The sequence below is a fragment of the Triticum dicoccoides genome, chromosome 7B, assembly GCF_002162155.2.
Source record: "Triticum dicoccoides isolate Atlit2015 ecotype Zavitan chromosome 7B, WEW_v2.0, whole genome shotgun sequence".
NCBI classification, from domain to species: Eukaryota; Viridiplantae; Streptophyta; class Magnoliopsida; order Poales; family Poaceae; genus Triticum; species Triticum dicoccoides.
In genome coordinates, this window is record NC_041393.1 from 1,475,252 (window position 1) to 1,501,558 (window position 26,307).

A 26,307-nucleotide genomic window follows, 5' to 3' on the forward strand; every position below is an offset into this window, starting at 1 on the left:
CAAGTTAGACGTCCTCTACTTTGTTGTTGCATGTTTTACGTGGCTGCTACGGGCTTAAGTAAGAACCAATCTCACCTGCGCATCAAAACCACAACGATAGTTTGTCAAATAGACTCCGTTTTAACCTTCTCAAGGACCGGGCGTAGCCATACTCGGTTCAACTAAAGTTGGAGAGACAGTCGCCCGCAAGCCATCTATGTGCAAAGCACGTCGAGGGAACCGGTCTCGCGTAAGCGTACGCGTAAGGTTGGTCCGGGTCGTCTCGTCCAACAATACCGCCGAACCAAAATATGACATGCTGGTAGGCAGTATGACTTGTATCGTCCACAACTCACTTATGTTCTACTCGTGCATATAACATCAACATCAATAACCTAGGCTCGGATACCACTGTTGGGTTTCGTAGTAATTTAAAAAAATTTCCTACGTGCACACAGGATCATGTGATGCATAGCAACGAGAGGAGAGTGTTGTCTACGTACCCAACGCAGACCGACTGCGGAAGCGATGACACGACGTAGAGGAGTAGTCGTACGTCTTCACGATCCAACCGATCAAGCACCGAAACTACGGCACCTCCGAGTTCGAGCACACGTTCAGCTTGATGACGATCCCCGGACTCCGATCCAGCAAAGTGTCGGGGAAGAGTTTCGTCAGCACGACGGCGTGGTGACGATCTTGATGAACTACAGCAGCAGGGCTTCGCCTAAACTCCGCTACAGTATTATCGAGGAATATGGTGGCAGGGGGCACCGCACACGGCTAAGGAATCGATCACGTGGATCAACTTGTGTCAACTTGTGTGTTTAGAGGTGCCCCTGCCTCCGTATATAAAGGAGGAGAGGAGGGGAGGCTGGCCGGCCAAGGGGGGAGGCGCGGGAGAGTCCTACTCCCTCTGGGAGTAGGATTCCCCCTCCAATCCTAGTCCATCTAGGATTCCTCGGAGGGGAAAAGAGGAGGAGGGGGCCGGCCACCTCTCCTAGTCCTAATAGGACTAGGGGAAGGGGGGGCGCGCAGCCCAACTAGGGCAGCCCCTTCTCTTTTCCACTAAGGCCCACTATGGCCCAAATAGCTCCCGGGGGGTTCCGGTAACCCTCCCGGTATTCCGGTAAAATCCCGATTTCACCCGGAACACTTCCGATATCCAAATATAGGCTTCCAATATATCAATCTTTACGTCTCGACCATTTCGAGACTCCTCATCATGTCCGTGATCACATCCGGGACTCCGAACAACCTTCGGTACATCAAAATGCATAAACTCATAATATAACGGTCATCGTAACCTTAAGCGTGCGGACCCTACGGGTTCGAGAACAATGTAGACATGACCGAGACACGTCTCCGGTCAATAACCAATAGCGGGACCTGGATGCCCATATTGGCTCCTACATATTCTACGAAGATCTTTATCGGTCAGACCGCATAACAACATACGTTGTTCCCTTTGTCATCGGTATGTTACTTGCCCGAGATTCGATCGTCGGTATCCAATACCTAGTTCAATCTCGTTACTGGCAAGTCTCTTTACTCGTTCCGTAATACATCATATCACAACTAACATATTAGTTGCAGTGCTTGCAAGGCTTATGTGATGTGCATTACCGAGAGGGCCCAGAGATACCTCTCCGACAATCGGAGTGACAAATCCTAATCTCGAAATACGCCAACCCAACATCTACTTTTGGAGACACCTGTAATGCTCCTTTATAATCACCCAGTTACGTTGTGACGTTTGGTAGCACCCAAAGTGTTCCTCCGGCAAACGGGAGTTGCATAATCTCATAGTCATAGGAACATGTATAAGTCATGAAGAAAGCAATAGCAACATACTAAACGATCAGGTGCTAAGCTAATGGAATGGGTCATGTCAATCAGATCATTCAACTAATGATGTGACCTCGTTAATCAAATAACAACTCATTGTTCATGGTCAGGAAACATAACCATCTTTGATTAACGAGCTAGTCAAGTAGAGGCATACTAGTGACACTCTGTTTGTCTATGTATTCACACATGTATTATGTTTCCGGTTAATACAATTCTAGCATGAATAATAAACATTTATCATGATATAAGGAAATAAATAATAACTTTTATTATTGCCTCTAGGGCATATTTCCTTCAAAATGATGCAAGCACAAGCCAACAAGGAGGTACACAAGGGAGCCAACCAAGTGGTAGCCAACAAGTGCCAAGCCAACCAAGAGGTAGCCAACAAGTGCGAAGGCAACCACGCGGTAGCCAACAAGTGCCAAGGCAACCAAGTGGTAGCCAACCTAGTGCTTTCCGCGCTTGCTGGCTCCTCCCCCCTCTTGACGGATATCTTCTTCACCTTCCTAGGAAGAGGAACCCGCTCCGGCTCCGGCTCCAGTACCTCCACGTCATCCATTTCGTCATCCAAATAGTCATCCAAAGCAGCCATCCGTGAGGTGCCGACCGTCCTTTTGCCTCTTTGGGTGAAGTCCTCAGGTGTGTATTTGTTGATTCCCTTCCTAGGCTTTAACTCGTATGCAGACCGAACCTTGTAGGTCCCCAAGACCATATCATCAGGAACCTATGCATCCACAAAAGATATGGAAAGACCGTGTGTGAGGATATAGTTAGCAATGCATCAACAATTGGATATATATCCTCATGCCATACCTCTTGGGTGACCACACCCACATCCTCATCCTCCAAAGGATCAGCGTTGCCAGAAGTTGGATCTGATGGTGTCGCCGACCTAGAACGTTCTGGTGATACATACTCGGGGTCACGACAACCGAAAAGGTTTGATAGCCGCCTTAACTTTTGGCCCTGGCGCTGCAACATGAACAAGTGAATGAGACATCGAACGTAGCAACACATGTTAAGTGCTAGTTTGAAGGAGATGTGAACCTTAATGAATGCTCGAAGTGCACCTTCCCCATCACTTTTGCCAGCCGGGGTTGTTTCCAGAATAGTGTCGGTCTCATCAGCTGCTTTCTTGATCTGGGCACGCTATGAACAGAAACGGTATTAACATGTTAGGCAAGTGAAGATGTGAATAGTGCGAATGGAAAAGCAAAAAGGGCAAATACCACAAAGTTCATCATTGGAGCTGAAGGGATCACTGAGTTGCCTTTCCTGACTAATGCGTTGTACTGGTGCTGGGCTACCTCATCAAAAACGGTGGATTCTTCCAAAATCTCCTCGGCATACGCCGGCTTGCATACCTCCACACGGGTGCTTGCAAGAAACCATGTGAGATAGTTGTTGAACGCGATCGGGCAATGCTGACGAAGCTGGGCTCATTTTCCAGCCCGAGCTTGCTCCACAGCAAGCTTGAACTGTATGATATACTTGATGTGATGCTTGGACCAATCCTTGATCTTCCGCTGCTTTTTCTTATCCAACCTGCAAGTTAGAAACAGAATATTAGCATCATCGAAACCGCCGAGAAGCCGCTAAGTGCTCAAGGTTGATTATATCTTACGCGTGTAGCACTATGTCCGTGTCCTCCCACTCTGGCGGGTGTGGCTGGAACAAACCAAACTGGCGGAACACCCGATGTGGCAGGTGAAGCTCAAACGCCCAGTTGCATATGAGTGGACACCGCATATGCCAGAGATCCCTATCTCTAATGCACATCAGATTCAGCTTGAACTCTAGAGGGTTCCCAAAGCTATCTCCTTTTCCATACGGTTCCCATTCAACCTACAAAATGGGATAGAATGCAAAATTGATATCGAGTTACGATAGAAGATGGAAAGTGCGAGCAAACAACCACCAATACCTCCAGATAGCCTACAACAGGCTTCGTCCAACTGCACATAAAAAAGAACTTGGCTGAATTAACAGCAAGATTGGATTCATAATGTACCAATGAAGTGAAACAGAAACAACTTCATACCTGTCTATACAAGTAAGCCAGTGTCGCCGAACCCCAACTCCATTTGCTATCGAAGACGGTCAACGCCTTGAGCCACATCCATGGAGCATTCTTGCCTGTGCCATCAGCAAACATAGTCCTGGATATCACGTAGCACATGTAGACACGAGCATATGTCTTCACCGTGTCCTCATCAGCATCCTCAGGGCAAATACTGAAGTTCGATACAATGCACGTGAAAGTAGCACCGGCTGCGACTCTAACCTTCTTCTTGCCTTCTTCTTCTGGTTCGCGAGGCTCCGGAGGAACATTACCAATAAGGGCAAACATCTGCTCGCGCCACCCATCAGAATCGGTGCTCATACATAGAGGATTCCCATCAATAGGAAGACCGGTGATCATAGCTATATCCTGGAGCGTCACGGTCATCTCCCCGGTCCAAAGATGGAAAGTGTGTGTCTCCGGCCTCCAATGATCAATAAGCGCGGTGAGTGCTGGAGCATTGTTGGGTGGCGTCGACCGGCTGACCAACTGAATGAAAGGGAGAAGTCCTATCTCCCTAACATACGGTGTGTACCGCTCATCATAGCGCATCCACCCAAGGTTGACCCCGTGAGCCCGATGCTTCAGAGGTGCAAGCTCCTACAAGCAAACAAACAAATCATTACATATGGGGGGTATGTGTTTGAAAAAAACACGAAATTCATAACACCGGCAACTTTCATTATTACCCGCTGCTCCACCGACATAGCGTACGACCGGTGTTGTTTGTCCCAGTGATCATTGATAAGCCAAACCATCCTAACAATTTGAAAGAAAGCTTTCTTGTCAACACGATTATCTTTTGAATACAAAAAAAGTAAAGTACGGCTACTAGATGCAAAATACAAAGCATATGTATCCAAACCATTCTTGCCAATAGAAATTTAATTTCAATAAACTAAACTAAGCCTACCTCATGCAAGATTCAATACAAATATCTTTTCCATATAAATAAAATGTCAATCTATGTATCCAAACTATATAAATAACATGTCAACCTATGTATCCAAACCACATTCTAATCTAACAAAGGTTCCCCAAATCTAATACATGCAAGATTCAAACAAAAGTTCCCCAAATCTAATACATGCAAGATTCAAACAAGGGTTCCTCAAATCTTTAAAATACCATATTTTCTATGGATAGAAAGAAGGGGATCGGAAGAGAGTACCTTCTAGGATGGATTGGTGAAGAAATGCACAGACCAAATCGTTGGATCTGAAGAATTTGGGAGAGGGGATTGAGAAGGGGAGAGGAGGAAGCGCCGGCGCGCCCCTTCTGTAACTCCTGGAACGAATGGGTGGGGTGGGGGGAGGGGGAGCGGCGCCTGGCATCTAAGTCACAGTGCAGCGCCTACGGGCCGGGCGCTGCACATTACATGTGTGGCGCCTAGCTCGGAGGTGCTGCACTGCTGGGTGCGGGCCCAGGGGCTGCCACGGTGGACTGAAGTGCAACGCCCCCGAGTTAGGCGCTGCACCGTATGGTGTGGCGCCGTCGTGGCGGGCGCTGCACAAAAAGGTCAGGGGTGTGAAATTGTTTCATGGACAGTTCATTCCGTAAATTGATTTCGCCCAGAGGTCATAATTATCAAATTTGCCCGTTGTAGCTCGTAGGAACAGGTAGCGGGTTTGAGTCGCAGTTTGCGAATATATTTTATTTGAAAAACAGGAAAAAAATAGATGGGCCAGCCCTGCTCGCGGCGCTGCAGGCGCCCGTTTGCAAAATGAGCTGACGCCTGCAGTGCCAAATAGGAAACGCCCATTCCTTCCCCTTTTCTTCGTATTTACTTTTCACTCCATCGTATGGGCTCAAGGCCCAAAGACAAACCGGACCAGGCAGTCTTGGCAATCAAAATGATAGGAAATAATAAAGATGGGTCTCATAATAATTAAGTCCCAAATAGTGGAGAGAATTCCTTTCCAAAAAATGAAATTAAAACATAAAAAACCTAAATAAATGTTAAATTATCTCAACCAATTCAAGGAATATTTCTTCCTTCATATAGTAATGTTAATAATGAAAAAAAATAAACATAAATGGAAACCAGAAGAAACTTTATTCAGTCATCTCTCCTTTCCCCCTTTGTTCTTGAATATATTTCCTCCAAAATTTAAATCTATGACTCCGTCGGCGGCATCCTCGTGGACACAGGTCCACCACGAGGATGCTGCCACCGCCACTTATTACAAGTTAAGTGGACTTCAATTATTATGCAATTAGGACCGTGTTATAGTGTCTCTATCTATGACTGTTTTAGAAGCCCGTGGGAACGTACGGGCATTCTACTAGTAAATATGAGTATAGAAGCTTCTCAAAACCGAAGCTAAATAGGTTGGGCGAGGGCTCCATCATCTCGCAAAAGTGCCCATTCCTTCTCCTTTTCTCCGTTTCTGCTTTTCACTCTACCGTATGGGCAGAAGGCCCAAAGGTCAAATCAATAAGTGACATATTCACCACCTCCAATGCTCCTCTTGGGAGCTAGCTCGGACATGCACGAGTGCCCACCAAGTCCAAGCAATGCTCGACCTGGACCTTCGGGACTGCCTTGGTTAACATATCAGCTAGATTATTCTTTGTGCCAATCTTCTCAATATACAAAGTTTTCTCTCACGCGTGATGCCTAATGAAGAAGTTGTGCACGTCAATATGCTTGGTTCTCTCATGAAACTTTTCATCTCTTTTGCAAGATGAATTGCACTTTGACTATCACAAATCACAACACGATCAACTTGCTCAATGCCCAAATCACCAAGAATACCATGCATCCAAATGGCTTCCTTCACTACCTTTGTTACTGACATGACTCAACTTATGTGGGATGACAAAGCAACAACATGCTGCACGGTTGCTCTCCCGCTAACACAAGACCCACAAAGCTGAAATACATAATCAGTGAGGGAACGACTCTAACCTTGATCCAACATCATCAGAATATGAATAACCAACAACATGTCCCGGATTTGCTGCCCTTTGATCAAACATCAAGGCATACTTGCTTGTGCAACCAAGGTACCTGAGGATCCACTGTACACCCTTCCAATGTTCTTTGCCCGGCCTTGACATAAAACGGCCCACACCATGCTAACTGCATGAGCAATATCAGGCCGCGTGCAAACCATAGCATACATGAAACTGTTAACAGCACAAACATAAGGAACTTTAGACATATACTCTTCCTCCTCTTTATCTAAATGCTTCGATGAGGTAGACAATTTAAAATGTGCTACCAAAGGAGTAGAAATTGGCTTTGCCTATGACATGTGAAAGCGATGTAGAACCTTCTCAATATACCCACTCTGTGAGAGATAAAGTCTACCCAAAGACCTATCACGACGAATATCCGTACCCAATAATCTCTTGGCTCCACCCAAATCCTTCATCTCAAACTCACTCTAAAGCAATTTGTCGACATTTATGGAAAAATAGTTTACTGTAATGGAATTGGGGCTGTGGCCCTTTCGCTCTAAGAAAACAGACCAAATAAGTAGTAACCCTCCACAAGCCCAATTACTTCAACACGACAAAATTAGATGGCACTAGTTTGGAGAGTGAGCTGTGTCGCCTTCCGTTCCTTGGGCGCCCAACTCAGTGTGGTACTATTGGAGCATCATGACATTTTATCCATTTCTGAATCACAACAGTAATCATTTACATGTACTACAACGACATTAGTCAGTCAGGGCTTGAGACCTCTCCCGCCATCAGAATCCCAAGAAGAGCATGGTCTGAAAGAAATTGTTGCTTGGAGTTGGTCGCTTCCTTGAGCTCTTCCTCAATTTTCCTTTTTTATTCTGAAATTGATCTTGCGCAAGATCCGCAAGCCTGGAACAAGAATGTAAGCTTGCACACATGATTTAGTCATGTGATGCTAGCCGGATATTATGGCACAATGAAAATTGCATGCTTGAAGAGACTTTTTTTTTTTCAATTTAGTAAGCAGTAGAAACAGACAAGAGAATAAATATAAGAAGTTGTACTGATCAGTCATTCCAAGTTTTGGATGAGAGTTCTATATTTGTAAATGTTCAAAAGAGTAGCTACAGCTAGGAGTGCATCTTAGAAGGAAAAAACCCCACAAATGGACAACATAGGCTATAACATTGACCAGCGTAAGTGTCGATTACAAGGTACCATATATAAAGAGCTCTTGATTAGTTAGCATGCTTCCTTTGTTTGTCACATGGTATGAAGCTAGGTCGATTGTGTGTATTTATATTTACTTTATTTATTATTTCCTAGTGGAATACCTTTACTAGCTCCTAATTCCTAAATATTCAAAATAGCACATCTAGTGGTCTTTTTTTAAAACTTCTATGTTTATTTTATTTTGTAGAGTTTCATCCTTTAAATACAAAGGAAAAGGTTTTTACTTTTACTTACCACACCAGGCAGCCATATCAAGTTCTCAGCTCCCCCTTTTCACTCTCCCCCTCCCCCTCACAGAGCGTCCATCTATGTGCAGTCGCATGCAGCACCTAGTAGATGGACCAGACCCATAGGAACAATTTTCCCTGCGAGCCTAACACACATAGGAACAATGCTTTTGCTTTTTCTCTCACTTTCTTGTTACCTTTTTTCATGATTTTAAAAATGTTATAAAGACATAATTAGAGATTTGTTTTGCTAAAATGTTCAGTGTGCATTTACAAAAAGATTCACATACATTAAAAAAACATAGCGCGTTTTAATTAAAAAGTTTGACATTAATAAAATTTCATCCATTTAAAACAATATTTGTACCATTTAACAAAAAATATTCATGAATTTAAAAAATATGTTCATGACATATAAAAGACGTTTGTAAAATTTAAGATTTTTTTTAAAGTTCTTAACAAAAGAGATGTTCATGAAAAGGTAAAAATTATTCGTGTAATATTTAAAATATATTCATGACATATAAAAAAGTTTGTGCACTTGAACTGGTAGAGCTTTTTTTAAGTCCTGAATTTGGAGGAGAAAAAAGGTGAAAGAAAAACAAATACAAAGGAAAAAAGGAAAAAGAAAAACTGAAAATACATAAAGTAAGAAAGAAAAGAACAACATAAATATGAGTTTTTTTAGACAAACAACATAAATATGAGTATAGAAGCTTCTCAAAACCGAAGCTAAATAGGCCGAACTTTTCCTTCTCGCAAAAGTGCCGATTCCTTCTCCTTTTCTTCGTTTCTGCTTTTCACTCTACTGTACGGGCTGAAGGCACAAAGGTCAACCGGACTAAGCAGTCCTGGCAATCAAAATGATAGGAATTAAGGGCGAGTCTCATAATAACTAAGGCCCAAATAGCGGAGAGAGTTCCTTTCCAAAAATGAAATAAAAATATACAAAACCCTAAATAAATAATAAATTAGATCAAACAATTCAAGGAATATTTCTTCCTTCAAATAGTAATATTAATAATAAAAAAATAAACATAAATGGAAAACTAGAAGCAACTTTATTGAATCATCTCTCCTTTCCCCCTTTGTTCTTGAATATATTTCCTCAAAATTTTAAAATTCGTGAACATTTTCCAACTTTGTGAACAGTTTTAAATTCATCATATTTGTGAAATTTGTGATCATTTTAAAAATTCGTGAACATTTTTTGAATTCACAAATTGTTTTCAAATTCTTGAACACTTTTTTTTGCGGGTGAAAATTCTTGAACACTTTTGGACTCATGAACATTTTTCAAACTTGAACATGTTTTGAACTTCGCGAACAAGTTTGCAAATTCATGATTTTTTTAATAAAAATTGCAAATATTTTATGAATTAATGAACATTATTTAAGAATTTAGGAAGACACAGGAAAACCTGGGCCTTGCTCGTTCTGGAAGGGGGTTTGGATGTGAGAATGTTGAAGTAATATTTATTTGTACCTACTAACAGATGAAGTAGAAAGAGTGAAGTGAGGCTTGATTTTTTTCCCTATTTATTTGGACCAAAACATGTTCAGATAGCTCACGGCATGGCTAAGTGTTGTGGCAAGAAAAACAACGGAAGGGCTCAGTTACAAAACAACATGAGATGATGTCGTCTGGTGGTTCTTAATTGGGTGTGCAACTAGTTAGAATGCACACGGTGAGAATGGACGATTTTTTTCTTTTTGTCTGATGAGATTTGTTTGACAAGGAAGAATCTATATGCCATATATATGCAGGTACAAAAGATCTTGTTACAAAACAGAGATAGCTATCCTCCATGTCCATATATAGAACATGAACCATCGACAACCTTTATTTATAAATAAATGACTCTACAAAACCAGATGAATAAGTAAATATGTTCCCAATTCGCATGGCATGGCTGCTCCCACTGAGTTCAGCGCCGCAAAATGAGTTCCGTCCAGAGCATTATGAAGCAACTGACCAGCACGTCCTTTTTTATCTGAAAGACAGTAGTAGCCACATCAACAAGTATGCAAAGCAAAAGCAGTAACACAACAGATAAAAAACAAGATACACACACACACACAAAAAAAAAATGGTTCTTACGGGGTCGTGGCTCCAGAGCTGACGGGGAATATATATACAGCAGGAGCAGGGGCTCCTCTCCTCGGGCAGAGCAGAACCATGCCGTTTACGTAATTCCTTTCTGAATCACGACGGTAAGTAATCGCTGACAAGCACTAGTAGAGGAGAACAACATGAGTGAGTCAGTCAGTCAGTCAGGACTTGAGAGCTCTTCCAGCATCAAAACATGCTTCCCTGAAACTGCTTCCTTGAGAGCTCTGCAGGCCTCTTTATTCGCATCGTGAAAATTGATCTTGTGCGAAATTCAGAAAGTCCAGAGCAGCCTGCACGCACGACACGACACGATTGGCCGAGTTGTGTGGATGTCATTCAGCTGGATGTTATATATATGGCACAATGAAAATTTAGTAAGCTGGATATTGAAACAAACAAGAGAGCCAATACAAAGAAGCATGTTTTGTGCAGAAGCTAACCATGAAAGGCAAATCCCTTACTCCTTGGATGCAACTTGTATATTTACAAGACTAAATGTTCAGATGATGCAATTTAGGCCGCACCTCACAGGATCGATCCATTCAGGCACACGAGGCTTGCAACACTACTTGAAAAAGAAACAAGGCTCCTCTGTAGTCTGTACTGCAGCAGCTCCAACACAAGTATGGAGTAGAGCACCAAAAATGTTCATATAGATAGCAGACTGCACGCTCCATTCAAATAAGCATCTCATGAACCATGCACAACATGATAGATCTGGATGTCTTTACAAAACCAGATGAGTAAGTAAGTTTATCCTTACGGTGTCGTGGCCTCAGGAGCTGACTGAATCACACCACACCACTAATTATTGACAAGTAATAGCGCAGACCAACATTAGTCAGTCGGCATATATATGCTCCTTGAGAATCCCTGCCAGAAGAGCTTGGTCTGAAAGAAACTGCTCCTTGCAACTGCCCACTCCCTTGAGCTCTGCCTCATTTCTTGCACATTGTGATATTGGTCTTGAGGGAGATTCAGCAAGTACAGAGCAGCGATGTGAGCCTGCACGCACAGTTGACCAGGTCATGTGGATGTCAGCCCCAGATGTTACTGCAAAATGAAAAATTGCCTGCTTGAAGAGATGAATTTTCAATTTAAGCAAGTAGAAGAAACAGACAAGATAATGAATGCTACTTCAGTTTCTCAATGTTAACAAGATTAGCTACAACAAATGATGCACACAAGGAAAGAAAAAGTGTTGATGCATGGTATCATCATCCACTTGGGAGCAGTAGGCCGCGTACCTTCTCTACTCTGCACCGAACAAAAATGAGAGCAGAGCATGTATGTAGCCACGTTATTCAGTAAACATTATTTGATAATGCGTGAATATCTTTTACATACATCATAAAGTGAATATTATTTAATAATGTGTGAATATTTATTTAAAATATATGATTTGTTTTTAAAAAGTACGTGAACATTTAGAGAGAGAAAATGTACACACTATATTTTCTTGATTTAATGAACATTTTCTAGGATACAAGAACACTTATTTAAAAGTAACATCAACAAAAAATATACATTTTTATTTTAACCAGGTTATGTAACAGTTTAACATCTTTTCAAAATGCATATACATTTAGACCATTTTTAAATATATATAAAAGGGAAAACAAAAAAATGAGGGAGAGAGATTTGGAGTAGAGGGCAAGTCGTACATTGTTACCGAAAAAGGCTTTCGCCCCGCTTTATATATAAAGCCACAACCAACATACAACGAGTGATACAACACCACACGCACCCAAGGCAAGGTACAAAGATGCTAAGAAGCAGCTAACACTCCCACAACAAATCCAAGTAAACAATAGATAGACACTAAGCCTCACTAGGAAGTCGAGGGAGCACTCAACCGGGAACAAGCCACCGAGAAGAGACCAAGCTACCCGCTGTCGATTTATGAGCCCCAAGGTGATGCCTTCAAGAAGGATACGCCACTGGAGTGCCGCCACCACCCGATCCAGAGGATCACGATTTTCATCCGGGGCACCTTGGAGGACATGGAGTAACCACGACGGAGCCTTCAAGAAGATCACGACGTCCACGGACGACGCCTCCGTCGGCCTGGGAATGCCAGGCAGGGTATTCACCCAGGTAGACACACTCCGGCTCCGAACAGGTTGCGACCAGTCCTGGGGACAGACGCCGCATCACAGCCACCAATCGACAAGCACCAGCCGCCATGCCGCCCACACGACCATGGAGACTAGCCCGCACCTGAGCCGCGAGCTCCGTCCACGAGCACGCCGCTCCCGCCACCAAGGCCGCCGCCCTGCATCCCGACGCTCCAGACACCAACAAAGGGACAGACTTGGAACCGACTGGCAAAACCCTAGCATAGCAGAGCCGCCGATGACTGGACTGCCCCGAACAGTGATCTGGAGCTCGGAAGCGCTAGGTAGGGGAAATGGGGAGAAGAGGAGCGGAGCATGTCCGGACCAGCGCCCCCTGCGCCGGTGACGGGTAGAGAGACCACCCATCCCCCTGCAACCTCCCCACACGTCACCCCTGACGCCCCACCACGGCCTCCCGCAGCCCCACGCGGGGCAACATCAGCCATCCGTCCACCATCGAGGGCCGCCGGCCCGTCCGCACCCAGCCGCCAAAGAGGGTCTCGAGAGCGCCCATCCACCGAGGGACCACCGCACCACCGGCAGCCGCCGCTGTAGCAGCTCGCCACGCGCTGCCGCGGTCCACTCCCAACGCCACGACCACGCCGGGTCGAAGCCAGCCCCCGCGCCGCCTGTCGAGGGAGAGCCACCAGATCCAGCCGATTTGGGCCGCCGCCGCCAGGCTCGCGCCACCGCCACCACCAGGGGCACATCCCGCCGGGCACACCAAGTAGCCCACCACGCCGGGACAACAGCCAACAGTGCCGCCGCGCCCCACGAAGCGCTGCGCCCCCAAACGACGAGGCCGCCCCGCATCACCCACCATCGCTCGAGGGGGAGAAGAGGCCCCGCCGCCGCCGCTGCTGGCCGGGCTTTGCCCGCCAGCGGGCGCGGCGGCGGCGAGGGGAGTGGAGGAGGGGAGGGGACTAGGAGCGGCGGCGGCTAGGGTTTCCCCCCGTCGCTCGCGGGAGCGACGCGGGGGGAGGGGATCACGGATCAAACTTGCCGGCCTCGTCGTACATTGTTTAAACCAATCCTATATCTAACTCCTATATTGAATGCATGCCCCCATCCAGTTGCTCCAAAAGTCCGAACTGATGTAGAGAGACGGGCAATATATTTCAACACTCAACATGCAAGCATATATATGCCACATCATCATACAATATGCATGAGAAAAGGCCCATCCCACTACCATATGTCTCTCAACATGCAAGCATGCCACTTCATCATAAAACATGCATGAAAAAAAAACCATCTCAACATGCAAACATGCATGAGAATTTTTATTTTATTATTCTATTTATATTTAATAAAAAAGTTTACAACTATATAATGATCAAACATAATAAATTATATGTCTTTTCAGTTTTAGCCTTCTATATTATTACTTCAAATATTCATGTTTCATACAACGAATTATATTAAAATATGTTGCAAGATATTCCTGCAACAACGAGCCAGTATGTGCCATTTGTGTTATGTAAAAGGAAGGACAAATGAGTTGGTTGGTATCTTGGTTTGGTCGTCGCCGGCCAGATGAGACATAGACACATAGTAGCACTTGTACACCTAACCAAATACAATACTACTACTTACAAAGCTAGCAAGTTGTCTGCCCTGTCTTGATCAAATCCCCCACAGCTAGCAGTTTCAAATCTACTATTGTCTCACTTGTTCCGCCTACCTACCCTACCCTACACAAATCGCTAGCTGCTGGAGCCTTTCTGCTGCTTCCTCTCCACCACTACTCCGGCAAGCCAAGGGCGAGTGCCTGCGGATAGAGAGATGCAGGCGGCTCTCAGCGCTGCGGCCACGCTCCTGGGCAAGGTGTTGACGACGCTGTCCGTCGTCCCGGTGGCGGCGTACGTGGACAGCCTTCAGCTCGGCCACAACTCGGAGCAGATCAAGGACAAGCTGCTGCACACGCAAGGCCTCCTGCACAACGCCCAGGGGCAGGTGAGCCACGTCGGCGACAACCCTGGCCTCCAGGGGTTGCTGGAGAAGCTGAGCAGGGACGCCGACCAGGCCGAGGACTTGCTGGATGAGGTCCACTACTTTCAGATCCATGACAGGCTACACGGCACCAACTACGCCGCCACCCAGGATCTGGACGGCCTTGTCCGCCATCAAGCTCTCCACGCCCGTAGCGCTCTTCGCCACACCCTTGGCAGCTTGTTCCAGTGCTGTTCTTGCTCGCGGACACCCAAGAGCAAGAGGAATGGTGGTGGTGATGCTGCTGCCGCTGCTGTTGCCGGTGTCACCAACTCCAACTCTGCTACTGCCCAAGATGGTGATGCGCTGCTGCATTTTGACAGAGTGTCCATCTCCAGACAAATCAAGTCCGTGTTACAGGGCATGCAGTCCCACTGTGATTCCGTCTCCAATTTGCTCAGCATTGGCACTATCCCAACCAACAGCACCCCAGTCCTTGTGCTGAATCGGCCTCTCACTGCTTCCATGATTATACAAGACACATTGTATGGCAGGGGAGACACTTTTGAGGAAACTGTCAATCGTATCACCACCGGGGATGCCACACAGACTCAGAATGTTTCTGTTCTTCCTATAGTTGGTCCAGGGGGTATTGGCAAGACAACTTTCGCCCAACATCTTTATAATGATGGCAGGACTAAACAGCACTTTGATGTTCCAGTCTGGGTATGTGTATCGAGTTATTTCGATGTGCTGAAGCTCACCAGGGAGATCCTTGCCTGCATAACTGCAACTGAAGGAGGAAGCAGCAGTGTTGCAAATGAAACAACCAATTTAGACCAGCTTCAGAAATCCATAGCACGTCGTCTCAAGTCCAAGAGGTTTCTAGTTGTATTGGATGATATATGGAAATGTGAGAGTCAGGATCAGTGGAAAACCCTCTTAGCTCCCTTCACAAAGGGGGAAGCCAAAGGAAGCATGGTGCTTGTCACAACTCGATTCCCAAAGGTAGCAGACATGGTGAAAACAATTGATACACTAGAGCTGCGAGGTTTAGAGTCTAATGACTTCTTCACATTCTTTGAAGCATGTATATTTGGTGAAGACAACAAGCCCGAGCATTACGAATATGAGTTTGCTGGTATTGCACGAAAAATTGCAAACAAGCTAAAGGGTTCCCCGCTCGCAGCCAAAACAGTTGGTAGGCTATTGCAGAATGACCTTTCTCAGAAACATTGGAATGGAGTTCTTGAAAAGCATCAGTGGCTAAAGCAGCAAGAAAATGATGATATCATGCAATCTTTAAAGATTAGCTACGACTGCCTCCCTTTTTATCTGAAGAAATGCTTTTCCTATTGTGGCCTTTTCCCTGAAGACCATTGGTTTACTTCTTCAGAAATCAATCATTTCTGGGCTGCAATAGGCATCATAGACTCTAATCACCAAGCCGATAGGAATCACTTGGAAGAACTACTGGACAATGGTTTTCTCATGAAGGAATATGATTGGTATGTAATGCATGATTTAATGCATGAGCTATCTAAGAGTGTTTCTGCACAAGAATGCCACAATATAAGTGGCTTAGATTTCAGAGCTGATGCCATCCCACAATCTGTTCGGCACTTATCTATCAACATAGAAGACAGATATGATGCAAATTTTGAGCAAGAAATGTGTAAACTAAGGGAGAGGATCGACATTGCTAATCTGCGGACTTTGATGATATTTAGAGGATATGAAGAAAGAATCACCAAGATTTTGAAAGATAGCTTCAAGGAAATAAACAGTCTGCGTGTCCTATTTATAGTGGTGAAGTCTGCACAATCTTTTCCATATAGGTTTTCAAAACTTATCCACCTCCAGTACCTCAAAATTACTTCATCTCACAGGGAAATGAGGTTACCTAGTACACTATCAAGATTTTATCACTTGAAATTCTTGGACCTAGATGATTGGTATGGTAGTTCTGATTTGCCCAAAGACTTTAGCCACCTTGAGAATTTACATGATTTCCGTGCTACAAGTAAAGTCCACTCCAATATTCGCAATGTCGGAAAGATGAAGCATCTGCTGGAACTAAAAGAATTCCATGTCAGGAAAGGGAACATGGGATTTCAACTGAGAGAACTTGGGTCATTGACAGAGCTTGAAGGAGGACTGATTATACGTGGTCTTGAACACGTGGCAACCAAGGAGGAAGCTACTGCAGCCAAACTGGAGTTGAAAAGGAATCTAAAGGAGTTGGAATTACTCTGGGGCAGAGATGGACCAACTACAGATGCTGATATTCTTGATGCTCTTCAACCACACTCTAATCTCAGAGTACTTACAATTGCAAATCATGATGGTGTCGTTGGTCCTAGTTGGTTGTGTCTTGACGTCTGGTTAACAAATTTAGAGTCTCTCATTCTAGAAGGCATATCTTGGAGCACCCTCCCACCTTTTGCGAAGCTACCAAATCTCGAGGACCTCAAATTGAAGAAAATTCCTGGAATGCATCAGTTTGGGCTTGGATGTGGTGGCGCTCCAGGCAAATGTTTTATGCGCTTGAAGACAGTTAAGTTTTGTGAAATGCCAGATCTTGCTGAATGGGTTGTGGAACCTAATTGCCATTCCTTTCCAAGTCTTGAAGAAATCATATGCGTCAATTGTCCCAATCTCCGTGTGATGCCCTTGTCAGAGGTATCCTTCACCAATTTGCGCAGACTTGAAGTTTCTATGTGCCCCAAGATGTCTCTGCCCTCCATGCCTCACACCTCCACACTGACAGATTTGGAGGTTAATAGAGCTGGAGGTCGTTTTTTAGAAACGTTGTTGTCTTATGATGGAAAGAACTTGGTTGTGAGTGGGTATGGCGGTGCTTTGGCCTACCACAATCTGGATAAAGTAGAAGATATGGCTATTGCAAATGTATCGCACATATCATTGACAGACCTTGAAAAGTTTAAATCCCTAACAGAACTATCTGTCGGAAGATGCGACGGTTTGTTCCCTGAGGAGCTTGATGGCAGTATTGTCTTGCGTTCAGTTGAGAGACTCGAATTACATGTATCTCATCTTACCAGCAACAAATCATCATCGTCAAAAGTGCTAAACTGTTTCCCAGCTCTTTCTGTGTTGTTGATATATGGAGATGAGGAATGTGTAATGCAGTTGCCATCATCCAGCTCACTGCAGAAACTTACCTTCTCAAGGTGTAAGGGCCTGGTTCTTGAGCATGTGGAGAATGGAGGAGGAATTCAGGAGCTCCAATCATTATCAATATTCATGTGTGGCAAATTGTTCTGTCGGTGGCCCATGGGAATGGGAGAATCAGAGACCATTTGCCCTTTCCCTGCTTCCCTGAGGGAACTTGATGTTGCCGACGAGCCAAGCATCAAGTCAATGGGTCTGCTCTCAAACCTCACGTCTCTCACCACTCTAAGGCTAAAAGAGTGCCGTAATTTAACAGTGGACGGATTCAATCCTCTCATCGCAGTCAATCTCATAGAACTGCAAGTGCATAGCTGCAGCACCTTAGCAGCAGACATGCTCTCAGAGGTGACCAAATTATTGCCTGCGGGTTACATCTCTAGATTGGAGAAACTCAATGTGAATAACATCTGTGGCTTGCTTGTTTCTCCTATTTGCAACCTCCTCGCCCCGACCCTCCACACTCTTGAATTGGCGAGGATGGAAAGCTTCACAGAAGAGCAAGAGAAAGCGCTGCAGCTCCTCACCTCCCTCCAGAATCTAAAATTTTCCTATTGTGAGCGTATGCAGTCCCTCCCTCAAGGGTTACATCGCCTTTCTTCTCTCGAGGAGTTACGTGTCGTTTCGTGTCCAGAAATCCGATGGATGCCCAGGGAGGGCCTCCCGGTTTCGCTGCGAAAACTATATATGAATCCTCACAGCGCTGAGATCGACGAGCAAATTGAGAAAATCAAAAGGACAAACCCAAATTTATCCGTCTCTTGAAGGATAATATAACTACACCAAATTAAGGTAACACTTGACGCCTCCCTATTTTTTTTCTATTTCTGAAGCAAAGTTTATTCGCCATATCTCTGCCTCATCTTAACCACTGTTGTCAAATCTTACAGACTAGCAGACTCGTCGTTGCAATCAATCTTATGTGCACACAAGTTGTCAAACCTGCATTAATCAACAGGTGCGAGATACAACCAACTGACTCTTCATTCTGCATGCAACACTAGCTGTTGACTCTTCATTCTGCTACATCAGAACCAATTTCTGATCCTTAATTTATGACTGCATTCATAGTGCATTTTCTTCGCCAGGCTTCTGTTCCCAAATAAAGAAGGGCGTGGGGCTCACTTGGTACTGATCAAGAAGAGGACTTGAGTCGTAGCTGCAAGAAGTGATCGAGGCTGGAATCATGGAATTGAATTATCAGGCTTGTGCTCATTTTTGGCATGAAGCAGCAGGACCGAACAGTCCAATTTAACTGTTGGCGAAGAGGGAGAATGCTTTCCAATTTGTTTGATTCTTGAAAAATCCATATTTAGCCTGATACTGAATTATACCTGTTAGGACCGGAGCAATGAGGACCATTATTTGGTCAACCACCAAGTTTAGTTTATGCTGGGGCAGAGTAGTGAATTTCACAGCTGAGTCAGAGCAAACAAACAAACAAACAAAACAGATGGAGCAACAATTGTCTTGATATACTGAAAGGTCAGTACTTACTTGACACTTTGTTCTCATTTTTGGGTTTTCCCAAGTAATGTTATGCTCAAAAGTGCCGTGCACTGAAAGATTGTACTACGTAATATCTGAATTACTCGAATCTGTCTGTCGCCAGAATGTTGCTGCTGCTTTGTAATTAAGGGCCACATTCCAGCTGATATAATTGTGTTGCGTGTTTGCAGAATATCAATGTAAGTGATGGCTCGCAATGGGATGTCCTTGGTTTGGATGCAGCAGCGAGCGGAGCATTCCCACTGACAGCACTTCAGCTCATCTCAGTGAGAGAGAGGGTCGATGTTGGGCTTTAATTCGTCAGTCTGGTAGTAGCACTCCAGTTCAGCATCACCTCGCTGTTGCTCCAGTCATTCACACAGCTGCTTGGAACAGAGCGACTTGTACAGTGCTGAATCTGCTGCTTCAGTTCAACTTCAGCAAAGATTCTTCTTCACCTGTGAATTCGGTACAGCTTCACAGGCCCGCCAGTCGCCAGAGGTGGTGGTTCAATTCAAGGTTGCGAAAATACGGTGGAAGTAATGCGGAGGACGGCGAATAGAAAAGAGAAGAGTGCTGCTCGGGCAAGAAGAGGGGAGGCGGATATGAACGAATTGGCGCGGGCCCTAGCATTGATTCCTACATGGCGGGTGTGCACGGGCGCTTCTGGGCCTCCCATCTCCGCCCCAGATATGGGCCGGATATGGGGAGTGCCCATCAGTCTGGGCGTTTAGTACGGAGAGAAGAAAGCTTCATGGTTGGTAGCTTTTTCCTGCGTACATCATAGTCCTTTCTGGAATGCATTCAAAAGTATGAAGATAGCATTAAGCTATGTACACACTGATGCCTTCACACAAATACTTGAAATAATGAAGACAGGCTCCCTATGCCTGCACTCTTACAATTCACACACACAGCAATATTAAAGTGCAGCTGAGTGTTATGTGTAAAGTGGAACTAAATATGTAAACTAAGTATTGCTGTGTTTATGAGCCGTGAGAGTATAGAGGATGTGAGTTGTGTTTTTCTCCTTGGTTCTGGAGGAAAGGATAACGGTATTTTTGTGTAGGGGTCGTAGGTTAGGTAGGCAAGACAGCTCCCCTCTTCGTTGAACAATAATTAAGATGTATTCAGGACAGGTGTAGATAACCATACATACAAACAAAGTAAATACTAACAAAATCTCGAGTGTAGCTTGATTCTTATTTTTCAAAATCAAAACGCAGATGCTGTCCTGGATCGATAGAAATGCTGGTTACCAATTAATCCTTTAGAAAGTCACCAATTAATCTTGTCCAGCTGCAGCTGATGAATATTATCCTCCATCCATCTGAATCTGAATCTGAAAGAAAGAAAGCAGTGAGATTGGGCTGCCGCTTGGGAGATTGGGCTAAAACCACATTTGGACCGGAACGGGAGGAGAGAGAGAGAGATGGGAGGATGAGGTAGCTGCGGTGGCGCGCGTCGCGTCGGCCGGGGCACCTCCGCCGCCGCCCCGACTCGAACTCTTCCGGCTCTGGCCCGGATCCGCCACCGGTGGCTCATCGACGACCTCCTCCCGGATAAGCTCAAGCCCAAATCCGAGGCCGCCGCCGCCGTTGCGCAGCATACTCTGTCCGCCATGTCGAGGTTGCCTCTTTTCGCTTTTTTTTTTTGGCGACGAAACATGAAAAATGTGATTCGTTTGTAGGAATATTCATTGAAAACATTTATGTTTTTTTTAATAAGAGGAAATGTTTATGCTTTGATGCCACGAGCATTGATTCTCCTCCCTCAAATTTAAAAAATAAAAATTCCACCCCTTATCATAAAACACGTATCAATTCACCTATAATACAACTGGATCTTCAGATTATGGTGTTGGTAGTCGATAACACCCGAATTCTACTGATTTTTCAGGGATACTTTATATCATCATCCACAAGTTAAGTATTGGGACCAAATGCTCTTGTAAACTTGCTTGTTTGGTATGATAACTGAAGTGGAAACAAGTTTTTGATGCCATGCTACAAACAAATGGAGAAAAGTAATGAAATATGAAGGATGGGAGATCGAGGAGCAACTGCAATTGAATGGAATGGAAAAAGATTACCGGCCGCCACTTCTTCTACACCTCCCTCGATTGATGTCGCTGCGTCCAGCCGTCCAAAACCTCCCCAACCGCCTTCTCTACACAAGTGAGATGGACATTGCAGACCTACGTGTCAGCACCGACGCATCGGGCCGCATCGTGGTTTCCTACTATGTTGCTCTAGCTCCTCATGTAGGAGCATGGCAAGGAAAAAAGCCAAGTAGGGAGATTGGCAGTTTTCCTTGCGAGATCGAGAAAGAGGACGGATCGGGAGCAAGGGGTGGGAGTGGGTCGTGGTTGTTTCTCTTTTCTTTCTTTTAATCGCGCGAAGGAAGACCGGGAGGGAATGTTGGACCCCCCTTTCATAGTAGAGACATCTTCCCTCAAAAACTAAAATAGCAGAGACATCTTAATTATTATTATCTTGAGTAATTCCAGTTTTTACCCCTTACTTTAGCATTTTTTACACTAATTACCCCATTTAATAAATTTTCATCCAGATTACTCCATTTAGCAAAAGTTTTGCCAGTTTTTACCCCGGTAATTCTTTTGAGAGCGATCTGCCAACTAACTCCCTGCCATTAGATTCTCTTGGCGTTTTTTTAATGCCCAAACCGGTCACTTGGTTTAGCCGCACTCGATTTTTTTTTCTCATGGTTGTCTGTTGTATGTGTGCATCACCTCGCAGGAAAGACGAACAGTTATCTTGAGCCATCAAGTACGTTCAATTTTGCATTGTGGGTTGTGGTTCGTAGGTTTATTGTGATGATATTTAGTCAAGATTGTCACTAAATGGGGTAATCTGAATGAAATTTTGTTAAATGGGGTTATTAATGTCAAAAATGCTAAATTAGGGGGTAAAAACCAGAACTCACTCTTTTCTTTTCTTTTTCTTTTTTCAATTTGCCAACAGGTGGAGGAGGCCAATCAGAGAAAAAAAATTCCCCAACTCCAAAATTTGCCCATCCGAAACCCTCGCCGCATACACCCACCATGCCGCCGCCGCCGCCGCTGCCGGAGGAGGTCTTCTTCCGCCTCCCGCCGGACGAGCCCGAGCACATCCTGTGCGCTTCCCTCGTCAGCAAGGTTTGGCTCCGCCTCCTCTTCGACCCTCGCTTCCGTGCTAGCTACCGCGATTTCCATGGAGCTCCGCCCATGTTGGGCTTCCTTTCTTCCTGCCTCTCCAACTCCGTCCATGTGGAGGCGGAAGATAACATCCCGCACTTGTTACCCACCACGAAATTCCGTGTGCGCATTCCCGACGACGACTGGGGAGGCAGGACAGGAGCTATGCTGCTTGGGAGTGGGACTGCCGCCATGCCCGCGTTCTCCTCGGCGGCCAGTCTTACCGATCCGTTCCACTCCTCGTTTGGGACCCCATGACGGGCCGCCGGAGGGAGCTGGTCCCGCCCCACCAATTTGGCTGCAGCTACGGGGCAGCGGTGCTCTGCACGGTGGCCGGCTGTGACCACCGTGCGTGCCACTCAGGTGGCCTACATCGGTGTTGATAGGATTGAACAAGATGACCAATGTGTGGCGCGCGCATGCATATCCTTGCCGGTGACGACGGCTGATTCAAGCAAGCCGTGCTCTGATCATTCTCGTTCTCGTTGTTTTGATAAGTGGAGCAAGCCGTGCTCTGCTCTTCATCTTGGGCCCATTGCATCGTGGTGTCTACCTCCAAGACGCACTGTACGTCAAGCTCATGCAAGGTGATCACATCACATAGCAATTCTCAAGTACGACCTGGGATCTAACTGCTTATCACTCATTGGTGCACCGCCGGCTGGGTATATCCTCCTCAATCGATCACGCCATCCTCATGGCGATGAAGGATGGCAGTTTGGGGTTTGGACATGTCGACGAGTTAACCCTCCACTTCTGGTCAAGACTACACAGGGGTTCTCTGCTTTTCATCCTCACCATGGAGCCTCTACAAAGGATGTTTGAGCAAGCCACGAGCAGAGGCATTTTTGAGCCTTTGGCGCGTTCTGGAGTAAGGCAACGTTTATCCATCTTTGCGGATGACGTGGTGGTGTTCATTAAGCCAAAACCTTTGGAGCTGGAGATTAGTAGGCGAATCTTTGAGATGTTTGGGGAAGCGTCGGGGTTGCGGATAAACATGGCGAAGTCAGCTCTTCTTCCTATAAGATGCAATGATCAGGAAATCACATTGGCGAGCATAGAGCTGGGATGCCCGAGAGGATCATTCCCAATCAAGTACCTGGGTTTACCTTTGTCTCTAAGGAAGCAATCACCAGCGCAGTTGCAATACCTTGTGGACCAGATGGCAAATTGTTTACCGAGGTGGAAGGCGGCACTTATGCCAAAAAGTGGGCGCCTAACTTTGGTCCAGTCAGTTCTATGCGCCATGCCCATACATGCCATGATGGCTTTGGATCTCCCGATGAAGACTATTGCTGCGATGAACAGAGTGTGCAAAGGTTTCCTTTGGTGCCGGAGGGCCGCTGCCAATGGCGGAAATTGTGTTGTCGCCTGGGACTCGGTGTGCACACCGAAATGGGCAGGAGGCCTGGGGCTGCCAAATCTTAGATGGCTTAACGTGGCCATGCAGGCCAGATGGCCATGGCTGCAACGGGCGGACATTTGTAGACCATGGAGTGAATTTAGCATCTGAGTTTCAAGGGAAGCGAAAAGACTCTTCCGCAGCAACAAGGAGCGAAGCAAATGCTGGGCTTAACACACTCTTTTGGGAAGATCGTTGGATTGATGGCCTGAGGGTTCAAGACATTGCGCCAAATATCTATGGTCAAATCTCGCGAAGAGTCAGACCGACGAGGCTGGTGGCACAGGCCATCTCGGATGGGTCTTGGGCATTGGATGTTGGTCCCGAGATAGGAGATGAGGCTCTACAGTAATTCCTCTCGTTATGGGTCAGAGTGAGTGTATGGGAGCCTAACGTGGATGTGCCGGATATGATATCTTGGGCATGGGAGACTAATGGACAGTACTCGGTGAGGTCGGCATACGCGACAATGTTTTGGGGCAGGACTGTTGAGCCCATGGCGGAGCTGACTTGGAAGTCTAGGGAACCTTCCACTTGCAAGTTCTTTACATGGCTTGCATTGAGGGACCGATGTTGGACCTCGGATAGACTTGCATGGAGAGGACTACCTCATTAGGACGCATGCCCTCTATGCAACCAGGAGGAAGAAACGATAAACCATGTGCTACTAACATGCGTGTTTGCCAGATCGGCATGGGCCGTCATATGTCAAGCTCTGGGCAAGTTGGACTGGACACTGACGGCGCAGGATACCCTTGGCTCATGGCTTAGGGAGAAGCAGGAGCCTCACGACCTACGGCGGAAGGATCTGCATACGATTTTCATTCTAACGCTTTGGGAATTATGGAAGCATCGCAATGCAATTGTGTTCAATGGAGCGTCTCCTTCGATGAGTGAACTTCTGAGTAGGGTGAGGTCAGAGGGTATGACTTGGCTGAGTGCCGGCAAGTTTAAAGGCAACATTGATGTTTTCTTCCGTGGATTGTTTAGGTGGGCTAGTAGTGAGGAGTGAGTTGTAACGAACTCTTGTAAACTATGGTGGAGGCACTCTTTTGCCTTTCTTCTTTAATATATAATATGCACACTCGTGCATATTCAAGAAAAAAACAGAGGGGTTCTCACAGCATTCCCTCATGGACTCAGCGTTCTGTCATCAATCTTAATAACCATCTCCCCATTCAAAATCCCAGTAAAAAAGACTTGGACTGATTGTCTCTTTTTTCTGAAAAGGGGGGTCTCCCCAGCATCTGCATCATTTTCGTGACCACGGGCCTTGACATCTACTCCCTCCGTTCGGAATTACTTGTCGTAGAAATGAATGTATCTAGATGTATTTTACTTCTAGATACATCCATTTTCGACGTCCACGACCAGAACCACGTCTAGATCTAGTAGCTCGGTCAAGTCCTCCTTCTCGTCCTCTTCCTTCTGTCCGACGAGCCCGGCGAGAGGAACCAATTCACCGTCGTCGGCGTCGTTCTCGTCCTACTCCTGGTCCCCTTCACTATAAAAGACGTGGTCGGCGGCAGGAAGAAGAATAAGGCATGACATCTGCGGCAGCGGTGTCGGCGGCGGCGGTATAGGAGAAAGCCCCCCGTTGATCCCATCACTTCGTGATACGTCTCCAACGTATCTATAATTTTTGATTGCTCCATGCTATATTATCTACTGTTTTGGACATTATTGGGCTTTATTATCAACTTTTATATTATTTTTGGGACTAACCTATTAACCGGAGGCCCAGCCCAGAATTGCTGTTTTTTTGCCTATTTCAGAGTTTCGCAGAAAAGGAATATCAAACGGAGTCCAAACGGAATGAAACCTTCGGGAACGTGATTTTTAGGAAGATTATGATCCAGGAGACTTGGACCCTATGTCAAGATACAAAAGAGGAGGCCACGAGGTAGGGCCCCCCCCAGGGCACGCCCTCCACCCTCGTGGGCCCCCTGTTGCTCCACCAACGTACTCCTTCCTCCTATATATACATATATACCCCCAAACAACCAGAACAGGAGCCAAAAACCTAATTCCATCGCCGCAACCTTCTGTACCCACGAGATCCCATCTTGGGGCCTGTTCCGGAGCTCCGCCAGAGGGGGCATCCATCATGGAGGGCTTCTACATCATCACCATAGCCTCTCCAATGAAGTGTGAATAGTCTACCTCAGACCTTCGGGTCCATAGTTAGTAGCTAGATGGCTTCTTCCCTCTTTTTGGATCTCAATACAATGTTCTCCCCCTCTCTTGAGGAGATCTATTCGATGTAATCTTCTTTTTGTGGTGTGTTTGTTGAGACCGATGAATTGTGGGTTTATGATCAAGATTATCTATGAACAATATTTGAATCTTCTCTGAATTCTTTTATGTATGATTGGTTATCTTTGCAAGTCTCTTCAAATTATCAGTTTGGTTTGGCCTACTAGATTGATCTTTCTTGCAATGGGAGAAGTGCTTAGCTTTGGGTTCAATCTTGCGGAATCCTTTCCCAGTACAGTACGGGCAGCAAGGCACGTATTTTATTGTTGCCATCAAGGATAACAAGATGGGGTTTTTATCATATTGCATAAATCTATCCCTCTACATCATGTCATCTTGCTTA

The 26,307-nt window shown here is 45.6% G+C and overlaps 1 protein-coding gene and 1 long non-coding RNA gene across 5 annotated transcripts; one reads left to right on the top strand and one right to left on the bottom strand.

The window, feature by feature from the left end:
* Nucleotides 1–10,038: 10,038 nt before the first annotated feature.
* Nucleotides 10,039–13,518, bottom strand: LOC119337913. 3 transcript variants are annotated; one of them, XR_005163695.1, is made up of 3 exons: nt 11,145–13,518; nt 10,370–11,045; nt 10,039–10,262 (listed from the first exon to the last, which is right to left on the bottom strand). It is a non-coding gene; the product is annotated as an uncharacterized LOC119337913 (long non-coding RNA). The 3 variants fall into 3 exon arrangements; XR_005163694.1 differs by having other exon boundaries at nt 10,370–10,671; nt 10,906–13,517; XR_005163693.1 differs by having other exon boundaries at nt 10,370–10,671; nt 10,822–13,517.
* Nucleotides 13,519–14,015: 497 nt separating this feature from the next.
* On the top strand, nt 14,016–18,815 carry LOC119335474 (putative disease resistance protein RGA4). 2 transcript variants are annotated; one of them, XM_037607598.1, is made up of 3 exons: nt 14,016–18,414; nt 18,513–18,580; nt 18,694–18,815. In XM_037607598.1, the coding sequence occupies exon 1, from the start codon at nt 14,284–14,286 to the stop codon at nt 18,385–18,387; it is 4,104 nt and encodes a 1,367-aa protein (XP_037463495.1). In that variant the 5' UTR covers nt 14,016–14,283; the 3' UTR covers nt 18,388–18,414; nt 18,513–18,580; nt 18,694–18,815. The 2 variants fall into 2 exon arrangements, with proteins under 2 accessions (XP_037463495.1, XP_037463496.1); XM_037607599.1 differs by having other exon boundaries at nt 18,711–18,811.
* Nucleotides 18,816–26,307: the final 7,492 nt, after the last annotated feature.